Source organism: Sciurus carolinensis, chromosome 18 (genome assembly GCF_902686445.1).
Source record: "Sciurus carolinensis chromosome 18, mSciCar1.2, whole genome shotgun sequence".
Taxonomy (NCBI): Eukaryota; Metazoa; Chordata; class Mammalia; order Rodentia; family Sciuridae; genus Sciurus; species Sciurus carolinensis.
Window position 1 is genome coordinate 13,177,751 of NC_062230.1, and position 17,255 is coordinate 13,195,005.

Here is a 17,255-nt window from a genome sequence, read left to right on the forward strand (position 1 = left end):
ATGACTGGTAAGGAGGAAGGGGTAGAGAAGCCAGGAAAGATGGAATCAGCCTCACATTGGAGAATGAGAACAGAGGACATGGGATAAGGAAGTCCACATAGAGGGAAAATCTACACAGAGAGAAATTGGGTTAGGAGACGAGATCCAAGCAGAGGAAGGATGTAGAGGGGACATAGGAAGGGTCAATCCCCTTCATGGGAGAAAGGGTCCTTAATGATCAAGAATTTTGAGGAATAGGGTGATGGGACGATGTCAAGGAGAATCAGAGGCAGATGGTTATCAGTAAAGGGGAGAGATGGAACAATGGCTGAGGAGAAAGCAATTGGGCTTCTTTATTCAGCCTCAAGAGTAGAACCCAGACTCCTGCCTCAGTCCTCCAGCCAAAAGAGGAAGAGGGAATGGTCATCAGATTCTGGGGGAAGAGCTGGAGAAGGATCTGCCTGGTTTTTTGGACTCAGATCCCAGGGTAGAACCTGGTCTCCAGAATGGGTTCTCTGGCCAAAAGAAGAGGGAGTGCTCATCTGATTCAGAGGAGGAGCTGGAGGATTTGGTCCCTGAGCCTAAGCACCCCTGAGATGTAGAGACACTGTGGGCTCAAGATAAAGAGACGGCGTGTGTATCTGGTGCAACCAGAGCACCATGAGGTCTTCGCCAGGCTGCTAGGTAGGGAGACAGCCCAGTTAATGCCCTCCAGTCCAACTCTTTACACAAGAAAGTAACTTCCAGTCACTGCACTTTTTTTTGTACCAAATATTGAACCTAGGGGCACGTAACCTCTAAGCCACATCCCCAGCCCTCTTCATTTTCTATTTTGAGGCAGGGTATCCACTTTAGGCCTTGCTATGTTGCTGAGGCTTGTCTCAGCCTCCTGAGTTGCTGGGATTACACACAGTCACTACACTCTTCCAATGGAAAAGATGCCCTGCTAGCCCCGGGTTCCCCATGCCTGCAGGATTCAGGACCCATCTTCCCTCAGAGACTCTTATAGGACAGAGTTTATGCTATACTTGAAAAAGGTCCCTGCTTGGGATCACAGAGCTTGGTTCCAATTGCCCCCCTGCAACTGAACTTCCACTGACATTCTGGCTCCAGATGCCTTCATCCCTGAGAGGTGGAGTCATGTTCACACTCTGATGTGACTATCAAATGAGAAAACGACCTGAATAACTCTCTGATTCGCAGGTGGTGCAGTCAAGGGTAGTGCTGGGCCTTCAAGGTTTATTTAGAGTTCTTAATTATACTGATATCTGGCTGTTACCCAAACCCTCACTGAGTTGCTTCACTGCAGAGTCTCAGTTCTAAGCCACTGTCCCGAGCAGATGAATGTTCCTGTCCTCTTCTCGTCCACGTAAACATGGACCCCCACCCTAAATATATATTCTCCAAGGGAGGCCTGATTCTCTCCCCTCTCTCTTGCTCCCATTCAAGCCCCTTCTGGTTTCCAAACTAATGCCCGAGCTCTGTTCACAGAGGATCCTGTTGTCAAAAGATTCCTGACCTGGGACAAGAACCTGAGGGTGTTTGACAAGGTGAGGTTGCTCTCCACTGGGCAGGGGTCCTGCTCCAGCACAGCCTGGATGGGGAGGGCTTTCTAACCCCATGGTCCTTCTCTGTGCTTCCACATAGCTTCAACATGATGCTCCCAGGTTCTGGCCCCTTTGTCATTTGTCAACATCTCCCTTCAAAGCCTAGAAGCTTCTTGCAGAGAGGACAGGTGGACCTTGCCTCTGCTTGGGGTGATTTGTCTTCTGAGCCTGAGGCCATCTTGCATGAATATTCCCTTTTTGCTAGTTGCAACCTGAGGCTCCTGGATCCTCTCCTCTCAGCTCTCTTTGGGACTCCCCTTGCCAAAGACCCTCCTGACACAGCTGACTTAGGTCTACCTCAGGAGGGTCCCCCCTCAGAACTGGCCATCCAGTGCACATCTAGACCACCCCTTCCCCTGACTTCTCTTGGCTCCCCCTTCCATTCCCCTGGTAAGCTGGGCACTCTGCTAGGCACTATTCTCTGAGCGGCACTATCTCCCCCAGTCTCCCATTCCTCTGTCCCCACATTCCTTCCCTTCCAGGGTGTGATCTCTCTATATATTTTTTTCCTCTGTCTCCATCAGTACCTTCTGTCTATGGTCATAGCTTATTTTAACTGGACTGGCCTCTTCTCTTGGCAGCACCAACAAATCCACTTCTTTCTGGCTCTGTGAGTATTGGGCCTCATCCTGTCAGTCAGAATTCATTACCTTGAGGGTAGGAGAGCAGAGGGGTGCTGACCTGTCCTGAGCCTTTTAACCTCTTTGTCCTGTTTGCTCTGGGTAGGAAAAAAATAGCATTATAGTGTTCTTACAGTTCTCCTACTAAAAACAAACTAAACCACCTTAAGACAGATTTAAAAGAGTATACGAAACCAAAGGAAACATAAAGCCCACCGGAGAGGAGAGGTGGAAAGTACAGCACATCCTGTCCCTGTAGAGGGTCTGGAGGTGCACTGTATCTGACTACTCTGTCTCTTTCTTCCTACATCTACACCATAATCATTTTGTCTTCTGCCTCTGGATTTCCCAGAAAGATACTCAATTCAGGTCTTGTCTACACAGCACTGGTCCACTGTAAAGTGCTCCCTGCTCTTAGCTTTCTATGTATTCCCTGAAAATCCTTCTAAAACTGGGTGCAACAGCTCTCAGTCCTTCTCAGCAACTGTGTTGCTCATCGCTTTCTAGAACAAAACTGGAGTCCTTATGTGACATTTAGCCCTCTCTATAATCTCCCCACCATTAAATTCCTCTTCCATTAAATTCTTTTATGTCTTTCTTTCACTGTTTCTTCCAAATGCACTCTCATCCCTTGTTACCTTGGGTTTCCTGTTGAGCTGGCTTCACACATTTGTACCTGAAGAAAATTACCATCTTTAAAATCACCTGCAACACTGAAGCCTACCTGGGCACAGTGGTACTCATTCATACTCCTAGCTTCTTAGAAGGCACAGGTGGGGGGATCACTAGAGCCCAGGACAGCAACCTGGGCAACAAAGAGAGATCCTGTCTGAAAAACAAAAGAAAATCTTTGTGTTGCACTCCTTGATCAGTAAGCTACTACATCCTGATAGTGTTTAAGGCCTTAATATTTTATTTTAGATTACTTTTCTTTGTTATCTACTCTGTTTCTTGCCCTGATCCCATTGGACTGGACACCTTAGGAATGCAGGGTCTTCATGAAAATATTCATACATTCTTAAAACATTCAGCTCAATTCTCTTGATCTTGCAAGAATTTATGTTATAGCATTGAGTCTATGAGGTGGTCATTATGGCATTTGCTATAGATAAAGCTTTCATTCGTTCATCTGTTCAATAAAACATTATGAAATGTATCTTCTCTGGCAGGGAATAGGAACCTTTGGAAGAGAGATATGATAGTGTCTCATTGAATTAATACACCATATGAACCAAACCCTCTGTTAGCCAATTGGTAGGAAAGGGATGAACAGAGAAATAAACCAGGGTCAGGAACTAGCCTCTGGATACTGTGGGGGGCACAGATGTGAGCACGTGAAAGAAACTAAAGAGTAAGGGGCGAGGATGGAGATGTGCAAACTGATGTCAACTGCACTGGGTGAGGGTGGCAGGAAGCAGCCTCAACTGCTCCAACATCAGGTTTGTCTTCAGCATCAGAGTGTGAGAGAGGCACCCTTCAGAAGGTGTCTGTCCATCAGGGGCCTCTGGACCAAGGCATGGTCATCCACAACACTGGATAGGGATGGTGCAGTCCTATCTGAAGATGATCAGCCTGACCTCCTTTTGGGGGAATGTAACCTCAGGGGCACGTCCTTTCTGGTTGTATCCCTGAGGAACAACCTGATGTCTTTCCCCAGCTACTGGCCAGTGACATGGAGGAGAACAACCAGGCTCCTAAACAAGACAACTTTAGTTGCCTCTACGGGAAGTACTATGCCCAGCGTCCTTTGTTCCACAAGCTGCACTACCAATTCATCTGTTCCATGGGCTGGAACACTTGGGTTTCCAGGGAGGAGTGTGAGGAGGTGGGTGGGGTTGTGTGTTCTTGTGGAGGGAAAGGGAGGGGCTGGATAGAAGAGACATGGAAAGGTAGGGTTTGCAGGTAGGATATGTGGAGGAGAAAGCTCTGCCGGCTGCATAGGGAAGGAGTTTTTGTGGCTACTCTTTTTCTTTCAAGATTCAAAATGAAAATACAGAATTTGGGGTGTGGGGCTGAGATTGTACCCTCAATCCCTAGAAGTCATGGGTCCATGAAAGCCAGAGGTCATTGGCCTGAGGGGAGGTATGAAATTCGGTATTCCTGGCCTGATGTCAGGGACATTTATTGTCTATTTAGGAGAGCCAAGGAAACCAACTGCTGACCCGCTCCTGTCACCTCCCACCCACAGCCACCCTCTGAACACCATGCAACAGCACAGCCAGGCACACACAGCATGAATCTCTCAGTCAGCTTCACAGCCTCAAAACCACAACCACACAGATCATCTCCTACAGAACTGGTGCTACAAGGCTGCTCAGTCAGTCCTCATAAAAAACAGTTGTTACAAAGGCACAAATGTGCTAAAAATCCTTAGCCCAAAGCAGTTGAGCCCAAATGTCAGCTTTGATGAAAGGTTGATCTCTGTCCAAAGTGAATATCCCATGAAATATGAATAGCCATGAATTTCCTATTCCCCTATAAATTAATGTTCTTTTTACCCTCTCCTTTTAATTCACTTTGGGTCATTCATTCCTTAAGGACACCAAGTATGGAGATATATTATAACAATGTGAATGTGCCACAATAGGGTAGTCCATGCAACTGTTCATATATTCAACAATGAAGATAATTCTCATTAACTCTATTTTCATCCCAGTTTACTCTCAAATGGTTTATGGCCAGAACTCTCTTCTGAATATTTGCTGTCCACTGATTTACTACTTTTGGATGAAGGCTTCCTCTCCCACAAAGACATCATTCCCCCTCAGGTTCATGGTCAAGGAAGTTTGTCAGAACCATAGCAGGTCAAGAAATACCAGGGCAGCTTCTTACAAGCAACACATCAGAGTTATGGATTTGGACAGAGCATAAAGGAAAGATTTGGTTTAAATTATGTGCAAACAGCCAAGTTAGGAGGAGACATTATCTGGAATCATTAGGGGTTAGGCAGGGATCAGTCAGCTAGTACCCTGGTCCATGATGTTGATGTTAGTGATTTTTAGTTCAGACATGAAGTAACTGGCAAGGACCATGATGTGAGTTAAGTTCAAGGCTCCATTCACAGATGTACTATACTCCACCAGCAGAATCAACACAAGTCTTTGCTATAAAGCAGAACTCTGGGCCTGACCCTGGGTATATGAAACACCTTTTAGAGTTGGGGTCAGTAAATATGAAAACAAAAATTAAAAAGATGGTACAGACCTGGTGTCAAGAATGAAGGATCAGAGATACAGGTTGTAAGTTGATCTAATCTCTAGTTAGGTCTGCTTCAGGGTGTAAATCATCGCTATGTCTACAAAACTGTGTCCTTGAGGTCTAACAACCTCTCTTCTTCCTTTCAGATCACTGGGAGAGACGAATTTTCAGTAGGACAACTATGGGGCACAAGGAGTCATGAGGAAGGAAGAGAAGAACCTCTGTACAGATAATCCACAAGAACCAAGACTCTTCTAGAAGGATGTGCATCATTGCCAGAATTGTACTCCTGGGAGCTGGGGGTAGACTTACTATTCCCCTGGGAATGATGAGAAACCAGGTTTCTTCTGGTTCCATACTTTCCTCAGGTCCCTAAATTTAAGTGTTAAATACAAATCATCCTTGAGGTAGAATGGCAAGGTCCTGTTGTTCACATATAGTTGCTACAGTCCAGGACCATTTGAAGATAGCATGTAGGGGCTCTGATTGGGAGGGGATTACTTTTAAACATGAAATTAGAACCATGGGATTGTTAAAGTTTTGCTATGTATCATAAATTTTATTGGTTTATTTTGAATATGCTGGCTACAGAATTATTATTATATTGATTTTAAAGTTTTAAGATAGTTATTGCTTTGAAAACATTCTGTTCCTAATCAGTTTTCTGATGGGTGTTGTAACTATTACATGTACTTGAGTATTTTCACTTTCTAATATAGATTTTCTCTTGTTATCTATTTCATTTATATATATTTTAGTACAGTTGTAGTACCCCAACTTCTTGTACATATAAAGTTTGATTTGATGTTTAGTCTTTGTTATTTAGTTGTGAACAATCAACTGCCCGTCTTTAACATGCCTTGACACACTGGTCTTTCATTGTAAAGAAGGTGTGTATTTTAAGAGAGCACATGTGCTTCATGATTTGAAGAGCACAGCACAGCTCATTCTTGGGGAAACTTAATAAAGTTTAATAAAACTCAGTAAAAACACCTTCTTACCTTTGTGATGAATGTGATCATGTCAGTCAGGATTGCTTCTTTGCCATTAAATGACACTGTTGTTTAACAGGGCTCCTGTTAATTGACCAAATTTCCTCCCTCTGAAAATGAATCCTCAATTGTTTTTCATGCAGGAGAACAAGAGATAAGGTGGCAGACCCTAAGCTAGAGACTAGGGAGGACCTTGAGGGAGAAAACCCACTTCAGAGAGATGTCCCTCAGGGCTTTCAGAAGCACATTACCAGCTGGAATGCAAGCAAGAAATTTATTTCACTTTTTAGGGACAGAAGAAATATTTATATTACTGGTTTTCTGAAGGCCTCTCCCTATTGGCAACATGCTATATTTAATCTTTTATTCAGGGCTCCTTTCAGAACTTCAAATGAAACCCAGATAGACCAGCACTCCACTGTTCAATCATTTTTTTAAAAAATTCAATGAAACTAACAGAAAATGGTCAAGTAAATGTGGTAGTAAAAAATAATACACACAGAATAACATACATTGGATTTTAATATAAAAATACACTCTCACATAATACCTAAATAAGAAAATCATTTATATAATAATTGCTTCTACTCTAAAGGGGTATTAGAAGAAAATTAAAATGCAAAATAATACAAAGAAGCACACCAAAAGGGACAAACTCTTAAGATAGGACAAAAAAAACAAACCCCGTGTTGTCCAACAGGATTTTTTTTATTAAAGAATGTGTATGGTGTTGGGCAAGTCAGGGAGCCTTTCTGTGATTTACTTTCCTTGTTTGACATTAGAGACTCACAGTTGTAGGTGATAAGCAGTTGATGACTGGTGTCTACCTCTCCAGACTCAGCACCTGGATGGGCACGTCAAACTTTTAACCCACTCCAGTGCCTGCTTGAGTCAAGAGATCTCACCTGCAGTCTGCACGCCAAAGCAGGTATATCAGATGCTATGGAAACCTAAGTCCTTTCCAGGAGCTGGAATAAGGACCTACATGGGATGAGCCAGCTGAGAACCAAGATGGGGCGACAGATCAGGGTGAGGAATGGGAAAGAAAACCAGGCTCTGGAATGATGTGTTTCCAGATGTGTGCTCTCAGCTGAGAGAGTGGGGAGGGGCCACCCTGGGAGGAAGTTACAGAGCAGGTGAATTTGGGGCCCCAGCATCAGACCCAAACTTCAGCTCCAGCTGTGACTTACTGCTGTGTGACTAGGGCAACTTTCTGATCCCAGTTCCCCTGTCTAACAAAAGGGGAACTAAGTTTGAAATCAAACTCCATCTCTTTCCTGGTATCCCTTCAAGCCAAGATTTAAGAGTTAGGATTGACAAAGAAGAGAGATTTGCAAGCACCAACCCTCACAGAGCAAGAAAAGAGGGTGAATTTGCAAGAGAGAGACAATAAATGCATAAGGATGTTTATCTACGCATTAGCACATCCAGCATTTCATTCCTTTATACCAATAATATTCCTTGTGTGAATAAAATACATTTGTTTATGCATTCATCCACTGATGGGCATTGGTGTGGTTCCCCCTTTTCAGCTATGGTGAATCATGTGGCTGTGAATATGGGTGTACAGATCCTTGTTGGAGTACTTTGGAGTATATACACAGGAATGAAATTGCTGGATCACTGGGGTAGTTGTGTTTAACTTGTCAAGAAGCCAAGAAACTGTTTTCCACCATTTTACATTCCCACCAGCAATGTTAAGGGAGTTCCAGTTTCTCCACATCTTTGCCAACATTTTGTATCTTCTCTTTGTTTTATCCATCTCATGTGTAATGTGGCTTCTCTTGGTGGTTTTAGTTTGTATCCTGCATTGATTTTGTCACCTCCTTGCAAAGAAGTTGTCCACTCTGAAATACTGAATCAATTCCTTATTTTTTTTTTTCAGGAGGATTTGAACTCAGGGGCATTCAACCACTAAGCCACATTCCCATTCCTATTTTAGTATTTTTTTTAGATACAGGGTCTCACTGAGTTGCTTAGTATTCCACTCTTGCTGAGGCTGGCTTTAAATTCACAATTCTCCTGCCTCAGCCTCCTGAGCCACTGGGATTACAGGCGTGTGCCACTGCACCAGGCCTCCTTATTAACTTTAATTTTTTTCAACATAAAATCTGCTTTCCAAGCAAGTTGATTAACAGTCCCTTTCAATTCACAGGCTTGAACTCCATCTTGTGACATAACATATATCCCTACACACAGTTCTGTTGGCAAGACATTAATGGACTAGCACTAAATTTATGGTTTTTCACAGCACTTAGTTTTATTTATTTCTCTCACCTAATATTATCAGCATCAGTCTCTGATCATGCCTCTACATCTTACTGTTAGTATTCATATTTCAGATAAATCTTTCATACACTTTGTCAAATTCCCTTCAAAGGAAACCACTAATAAGATCATAATGCTATAGTCTGTATCTCTTGATCAAAACTAATAATTATCCAATTGATATCACATAGATTTATGAAATGTATCCAAGTTTCTGAGTTTCTGTTTTCCAGACTCTAAAACCTGAATTCAAAACTTGATTGGACTTGCCTCATGGGGGAAAAAAGACAAAATTTAGTTAGGTTTAAGTCAAGATCAAACAATGGGGAATTGGACTGGTTATAACACATTATCTCTGCAGAATTTATTTTCCTGTGGTCATCTGCTTTTCCTAACCATAATACCCTCACCACTTTCCAAAGAGGAGCAGAAGATATAATTTCACCATTCCATCTATATGCTTTGTAAAGTTGGAATCAAGAGAAGGGTCATGTCACTTGTTAGACTAAAAAAATACTTCCATACCTGAAAATCTTGTCCTGAATGAGAGAGACAGCACACATGCACAGTTGCATACATAAGGTTCCAGCAGCTCAACCCACTAAGAATACAAGGTGAAAACAGAACTATTTCTGACATCCCTCATTTTGGCCACTTGCATAGTATAATTCTGTTTTTCATGAATCCCCCTTTGAGAACAGATATCTTCTAGTCGATCTCAGTCAATTAATTTGGGATGATGGACAGGCAACACTTTTAAACATCCAGAGATTTTGAATATAAAAAACCTTTTGAAAATTTCTGGTAGAGATTTAAAATTATGATGCACTAGGTACAAAGGTTTGGATCTTTTGCTTTTCCTTAGGATAAAGGCAAGAGCACGGACGACCACCTGGATCACCAGATGAACTCAAGATGAGCCCGTGAGAATGGAGTCTCCACGGTGCATACAGTGCTTTCGCCAAGGACCAGCTGCAGTTCATCCTGAGCCCATCTGTGTGGTGGAGCGGTCCTGCCAGGTATAAGAAAGGCGAGGCGTCCTGCGGGGGTCTCCTTAGTGTTTCGACTGTGATGAGCATCACAGTCTGGCTCAGCGCTTCCTCGGTATTAAAAAGGCTGTCTTCATTTTCTGCATTTGTGCAGAGGAGCTTCTCGGTTGGCAAATTTTATTTTATTTTTCTTTCCCCCACCAGCGTTTAAGAACCAATTGGGCGAGAGCACTGTTGCATTATTTCAGCAAAAAATAGTGGGACACCGTTGTGCTATGGTCTCCTTTTCGAGGTCGGACATTTGTACCTAACTCTAAATGTGACCTTCACAGTCACGGATGTTTCCTTTCAGTTTGTGTGCTAACTTTTTGCAGTTTGAGCACATTAGTTTTGCGATCTGGAAAGGTTACGGTTTCTGTCTTCTTTCCCTTTCTTGGAAGGCATCGCTGAGCATCGCTGGGCATCGCTAGCCTCTGAGGGAAACTTCTGCATGACCCACTCTCCTACGGTTTGTCAGAACATGGGTCCCAACCGTAGGCTCTGAGGAAGGAGAAGATCCGGGCTCCGAGATCAGCCAAACAACCCGCTGCTTGAAGCCCAAAGGGACCAGAGACAAATGCGAAACTGAGCACCGGGTTCGCGGCGGCAAGGGCTCAGGGTCTTTTAATACGGTATAAGGCAGAGACATTTCCGCCGGTCCCTAAATCCGGCGGCGCGCGGACTTTTGGGAAATAGAGTCCGAGGAAGGGTCCCGGGTCTGGAGGAGGGCCCTGGCGGCGGGCTTCCGGCGGCGTTCTGCGCACGCGCCTTTTGCCCTGCGTGCGTGTTCACGCATGCGCCCCGCCGCGGCATCGCCCTGGCTTCCTGTCTGTCCAGGTGACCGCCGCCCTGGTTTTCTGTCTGGGGCCTTCGGTGGCCGGGATCGCGGAGTGTGCGCCGAAGGGCGCAGGCTGGTTGTTCCAAGGTTCCGCCTGAGGCTCTACCGCTACCGCGAGGGCCGAGCCTGAGGCGGAGGGCCCGAGGGTCGGGTAGCAGCAGTGGCGGCAGAGGGGCTGCGCGACCCGGGCCGGCGCTCCGCGGGTCGGTAAGTCCTGAGGGGCGGATCTGGGTCCCGGAGGGAGGCGCGGCCTGAAGTTGTGCGTTAAGCCCAGCTCGGACTCCTTAGGTGCTGAAAGGCCTGATGGGGGAGGGCGGAGACCGGGAGCTGCGGCGGCCCACGGGTACCGCTCGCGCCCCGTTGTTCTCGGCAATCTCAGGGTCCAAGCTGTGCAGCTCTAGGAGGGGCAAGCCAGGGCGGTCTCCACCGTCTTAGGCACTCGGTGGGAGGATCTTTGAGGACACTGTGTACCTGAGGAGCGGACACCGGCCTCATCTGCAATTTCTGTCCGCTCTCCTTTCTCAACTCCCGGACTCCCTTTCCTCCTCCTCCTCGCAGCACTCCAGATGTCTCCAAGGTGTCTCTAAAGGTCCATCCGCACTGCTGCTCCTTATCGTTTGCCCCACAATTCTGCCTTTGTAGAGTCTTGCGGTATGGTGCAAGAAAAGCCTTTACTGCCTCCTTTGATAGAGGAGGACATGGTGGGTAATTGACAAAGGTCACCCCGGGTGTTTTGTAGGCACTTCTAGGCCTGTGCTCCTTCTGTATTACATTTAAGTTACAGTACGTCTTTAAATATGATATCCTTTTTGAGCAGGCCACTCACATTTATACAATTAAAGTCCCAACCATGGTGACTGTATTTCTTTTTTCAGAGTCTATGAATTTTCTGATCTTCAGTAGTTTAAAAAGTTAGAAAGTAAATGAGTGTTGTATAGCAGAATTCCTTTTTTAGCTTACGTTTAAGGATAGCAGATTATTTCAATTAAATTTGATGTTAATTCACACTCATTCACCACATTATGTGGGTTGCAGACATGCAGGTGGGCACCATCCTGACCATTCTCCAATCCCTTCTGAAGGTCTAATGGGATAGTCTTCCATGGAGTGTCCCCAGAACTTTTTGGGTAGGTTTTTATGCAGGAGATTCCTGCTGTGTTAGGTCAGATCACTGGTAACAACATTGCTTGCATTTTTCTTCCCCAGATTCACCTTTGCTTTCACAATCCTCCATATTTTTCCAAGAGCAGCAGAACATGAGTAAATCCCTGGTGAGTTTTTCTGTTCATGTGTTTATTTTGTCCTTTTATTTACAGTACTTATGAGGCAAATAAGAGTTCAAACTTTAAAATGTGAAAATAGAAATAGTCAAGATATGGTCAAAACAGTAGCATTCAGCATCCAGCAATTTGCCACATTCATATGTGTAGATAGCATGATCCCTGAAGAGTTCTTAAAACCAGAGTACATTTGTGTCTCCTGTGTTTGGTTTTCATAGCAAGTAATTGTAAATATCATACGTTCCTTGACTTACATTGACCATAAGTGAGATGTTTCTTTTTTCGTGGATTTTAAGGATTTCTTTGATGTAATTCCAAATAGTCTTCCCAAATAACAACCCTTAAGCCACTACCACTGATATCTTACTTTTCCATCATGTGAGCAGACAACATAATGCCCAGGAAGGACTCAGCACACATGATCTTTCTGGTGACTAAAACCTTGCCCTGTGGACACTTTGCTCCATGCAGGGATAAAGCCTGGATCAGCTGAAGGAATGCCTCACCCTTAAGTGAGTCTAAGTATTTCTGTGCTAGTTGATCTGGATGAACAGCAGGCAGTGCAGTAGGAATCCGTGGTAGAGGTGTCCTTATTTCCCATTCCCATTTTATCCTGCCTCCCAGTCTCCATTCTGTCCCTGCCGTTTCCCTGATTCTGTTCTGGTTAAGGTTTCCAGTGACCTCATGTACACTTGGGTGTTTCTAATATACACACTAAGTGGCTAAATGCCATCCTTGTCTTATACCACTCTGCAATCTCCTCTGTCATTTTCTGTCCCATTTCTCTCCTTGCCCTCATCCTGAATCTCAGGAGTTCTCCTGCCTTCTTTATAGATTGTCTTTTGCCTTTAGTTCATGACTCTCCTTAACTTCTGTCTGATCTCACTGTCCTGTGCTGTAACTACCAGCCGCATGTTGGTTCCCGCAAGGGGATCAGATGCCTTTGTCCAGCCGCCTATAGAGCATCTCCATGGTGTATGTCCAGAGGACACTTCAAGCTAATAAATGCGTTGGATCCCAAAATCATCCTTTTTGGCCCCCTCCCTTTGTCTCCTTTTCTTGTCCCTATTCTTTCACTGTTGCATTGTCCAACTTGTGACCCTGTTCAGAAAAATGGAATCCTTTTAACTCCTCCATTCTCTGTTGCCACGTGCAGTTGTTCAAGTTTGCTAATGTTATATTCCAAGTGATTTTTATCCTTTCCCCTTACTCTCTCCCTGCCACCGTTATCACATTTTGGCGGGGGGCGGTGGGGTAGGGCAGGGGGGGTGTTTTTGTTCTTGTACTCTTGTAGGAACTCCCTTTCTCTGCTGCTACTTCTTTCCTTCACTAGCTCACGTGCATTTTCTGCCTTGAATATTTCTTCTGAAACCTTCATTTGATCAGGCTGTGTTCATGTGGAAAGCTCTTCAGAGGCTTCCCTGAGTGCCTGGGAAAACAAGGTTGTTAAACTGGGAATGGGGAAATGGTGGGAAAATCCAGTTTGAGAAAATTAGGTTTTAGCCATTTTGAATTGGCTCTGTTAGCATGAGGTAAAGTGGCAATGCCAAGAGGGCAGGACATGTGTTGGGACTTCAGGATACAGATTGAGCTGGGAGTCAGCATGGAAAGCTATGTTAGGTGGTGGATGAGAGGGTGAGCCCAGGACTCTCCCATGTGCAGAGTCTGCTACTGAAGAAGGAACTGGGTGGGGCAACAACGAGCATCAGGAGCATGATGTTTCAGAAGCCAGGGAAATGAAAGTTTTGGCGGGGTGGGGGAGCAACTATGTCAAATGCTGTTCATAGCCAAGCCCAAGGATGGAACCGGTCATGGGATTCAGTCCTGGGGATGTCCTCTGATTCCTTGAGGATTTATTTAGCTGAATCTGGAGGGGTTTAAGAGAGTGGTAGAATTGGATTTGGTCTATTCCTGGTTTTGGGGGGCAGTGGAGGGGATTTGGACTCAAAATTTTTGGGGAAAAGAGAAATGGGCCAGTAGCTAAAGTAGGAGTTGAGGTCAAAATAGAACTTTTGTTTGTTGTTTTGTTTTGATGGGAGGAATAAGAAAGGGTATGATGCACTGAAAAAGGAAAATCTTTGATGCATGTAGGAGAGAGGTGCATGGCTGGAGGGGCGGTCCATGATTCAGTGAGAGCGGACATTTTGCAGGCTTGGGCTGCATGAGTGCCAGGGGGTGATCAGTGTGCGGGGAGTAGGATGTGACATTCCTGCATGCTTCTGTCTTCTGGGAATTAGCTCATGAGCTAAGAGTGAGGGTGAGGCTTCAGGTCTGGGGAGAGAGCAGCCCCAGACTGAGGGAGCACATGGGCTCAGCCAGCTGACATCCTGGTGTCTTTCTTCCCTTCTCTGAAAGGTCGTCTCATTTCTTACAGTGTGGATGTAATATGCTCTTTGTGTGTGCCTGTCATTGCCTGGTGCTTCTCAGCTGGATGCTGTGGAAACCAGTCCTGTCCTCAGAGACTTTCTCTCAGGTGCCTGAAGGATTTCCAAAGGCAACTTACTGCTTGCCTGGGCCTGCTTTTCTGGCCCTTTTCCTCATCCAGTATTTTGTCTCTTGACTTCAGCTTTGAGGATGGATTTGTAAGAGGCACTTCTTAGCCCTGAGGAGCCCAGATGTTCCTTGGAGAAATAATCTACAGAGTAATTGGGAGCAGTAAGGGGGTGGGGGGGTCCATGCTCAATGCCTGGGAAACTGGAGTGATAACAAAGCAGAAGTCATGTTTTAATGTGTTGTCAAGGTGTCATTTCTGTTATTCACTGAGAGGAAAGACTCGGGATGAGGAGGAATTTCTGTGGTACAGTGTAATCAGGCTTTGAGGGGTCGTAGAGGTTGGTCAGGGTGCTCAGGAGACTGCATGGGGAGCCTGAGCAAAGCTCCCAGAGGACCAGTAACAGGCTACACTTCCATTAAGGTACAGTGAGAGCCAAGAGCGGAGGTAGATACTGAGACTGACCAAAGAGCTGACAGTGCTGTGCCAGGTTCGGGTTTCATCCTTTGTAGAATTTGAAACCTTTTAATTAGGAAAGCAAGTCATCTGATAAAAGGATGTAACAAATAGGCTGAGATGTGTAAAGGATGCCATGCAGGAGGTTCGGGGGGCACCCCACAAGGGGACTCAGGTTTCCAACTAAGATGCCAGATGGGGAATATGACAGTGTTTCCACTGACCCTGGGCCCAGGTATGTCGATGTGGTGAGCGAGGCTATATATTTAATACTTTATTATTTCATAAAGTGAGCCAGGCACAGTGCTGTGGTGCAGGCCTGTAGTCCGAGCTATCCCAAAGGCATCCAGTTCAGATTTTGACAAAATGGGTAATGAGTTGTCCCCTGTCCACCATCAGTTTCATGCAGAGCAGTTACACTGCCCTAAAATCCTGTGTCCCAGATCTTTATCTCTGCTTTACTCCCACCTTCAACTCCTGGCAGCCACTAATCTTTTTATTGTCTCTATGTTGTTGTCCCTTTTGGAATGTCAATTCATAGAACTGTGCAGAGCCTTTTCAGACTTGCCCATTTATGTAACATGCCTATTTATATCATCGATGCAGATCTTTATTATGAGATTATTTTATTTTGCTTTTTTCTTATTGACTGAGTACTCTTGGATGTTTATAAATTTTTCTAGTTTGGTCATGTTTGTAAATATTTGCTTCCAAGTTGATTCATCTTTCTGTTTCATTTTCCAGCATTACCATATATTCTTAAATATTTTAAGTTTGAGAAATGGAGTACTTCATGTTTTTTAACATTTCTCAGAATGAGAAAACTTGCATGGATGGGCTTCCATGAAAGGTCCAGAGCATCCTCTCCTTTGGTGCTCCATGCAGCTGCTTAAACAGGTGACATCAGTAGTGGGAGTGGAAGGGTTTGTCTTGTGGTTCTCATTTCTGGAATTCTTGACTTTCCCTGCCATCTCGAGAGTGCTGCATGCAATATATTCCTTGGATGGGCCATAGGTGTTGTACTGACTGGCTCACTCTCGAGTCTGCAAATCTGTGAATGTCTGTCATGATGTACAAGGGGACTCATGTTGGTTGGGTAGAAACCCTAGTCTGCAGTCCTTTGGCCTTGGGAGGGTCTAACTGTTTTCTGTTTACCCATCTAGTTCTCATTGATGCACATGAGATCACTGACCTTTAGAGGCAACCAAGCAAACAGGCCATTTGTTGAAGTTCTCTTGGTTTTTTTCATTTTGCAGTCTTGAGGTATATGCATTTTCTCATTTTATTTAATGGAGTTCCAGTGCTTCACCTTGAACTCCTATCCTCCCCAGCCACTCATGGAAGGAGTCTCAAAGAGGTAAGAAGAAGGCTCCTTCCCTGCAGCAGTGGAGGACAGCACTGCCTGCACTGAAACCCAACTCTGGGGAAGTTGTACATTGAGAAGTTCACACAATTATCCTCACTCTCAGGCCCAGTGCTCAGGCTTCGGTGCAAACATTATCCAGTCCTGAGTTCTATTATTATAAAACTGTCTCTGGAATATTGTCTCTACCAAGCACTTTTCTTTTGAGATGGAGTTTCATGGTCTTTCTTGGGCTCTAGGAGCCTCCTGCCTCAGCCTCCCAAGTGGGTGCAAAACAGGCATGCATACCCAGTTCTACTGAGCAGTCATTAGATTGTACCCTTGTCCTATAAAACTGACCTGAAGCCCTTAAATACTACAGTTCTGATTTGAAACTCATTTTCTCAAAGTTATTCCTTATAAAACTTCTTGCTTCATGCCAGAGTAGAAACAGTGAAATTTTCTCTTACTCCCTTTGTGGAGAAAAGTGAATCAGGCAAATGATTGAAAGCCATCATCAAATAAAAAACTATTTGGAACATTCATGAGAATGCTATTTTCCAATAGTGACAGTGTGTGCATGTTTTGTGCATTCAAAACAGCAGAAACTTTTAATTTTTTCATCTTCTACTGTTTCCCCCATAAGGCAAAGTTATAAGCAATTTTTTTAAAAAACAAAAAAGCAAATTGAGAGAATAAGGTGCACGTGAGTCTTTATACATTAATATTTGACTGTTTCCTCATGCCCTGTTCCCTCAGTCTCTTGGCATTTGTTGATGACTTTTAATGTACAAGGACTTTGGTGACTGACCTAGTTGACTTTTTTGACCCCAGAATAGCCTTCCTTCCCTCAGTTAGCATTCCTTATTAATTAAGTAATCACTCACTTATTCATTCATAAATGCAAGTACTCTCCTAAATACTGAAATATTCCTTCTTAAGCTTGCTTTAGAGTCCTTTAGTGGGAAAGACTCAAATAAGATCTATAGAGGAGATGTCTGAATGGAATGGTATGTTTATTTATTTATTGGTACTAGGGATTGGAACCTAGTGGTACTTTACCATTGAACTGTATCCCAGTCCTTTTTATTTTGAGACAGGGTCTAAGTTGCTAAGGCTGGCCTTGGACCTCTTGCCTCAACCTCCCTTGTTGCTG

The 17,255-nt window shown here is 44.4% G+C and overlaps 1 protein-coding gene and 1 pseudogene across 2 annotated transcripts in view; both read left to right on the forward strand.

Annotated features, from left to right (window-relative positions):
- LOC124970660 (speedy protein E4A-like) lies at positions 1-10,660 on the forward strand (annotated as a pseudogene).
- The window catches only part of Znf12 (zinc finger protein 12), a 17,568-nt gene continuing 10,826 nt past the window's right edge, over positions 10,514-17,255 (forward strand). For both annotated transcript variants that reach the window (XM_047533238.1, XM_047533237.1), the window contains exons 1-2: positions 10,514-10,737; positions 11,737-11,801. In XM_047533238.1, coding sequence (XP_047389194.1) covers positions 11,787-11,801 — 15 coding nt within the window. In that variant the 5' untranslated portion in view covers positions 10,514-10,737; positions 11,737-11,786. The remainder of the gene's footprint in view (positions 10,738-11,736; positions 11,802-17,255) is intronic.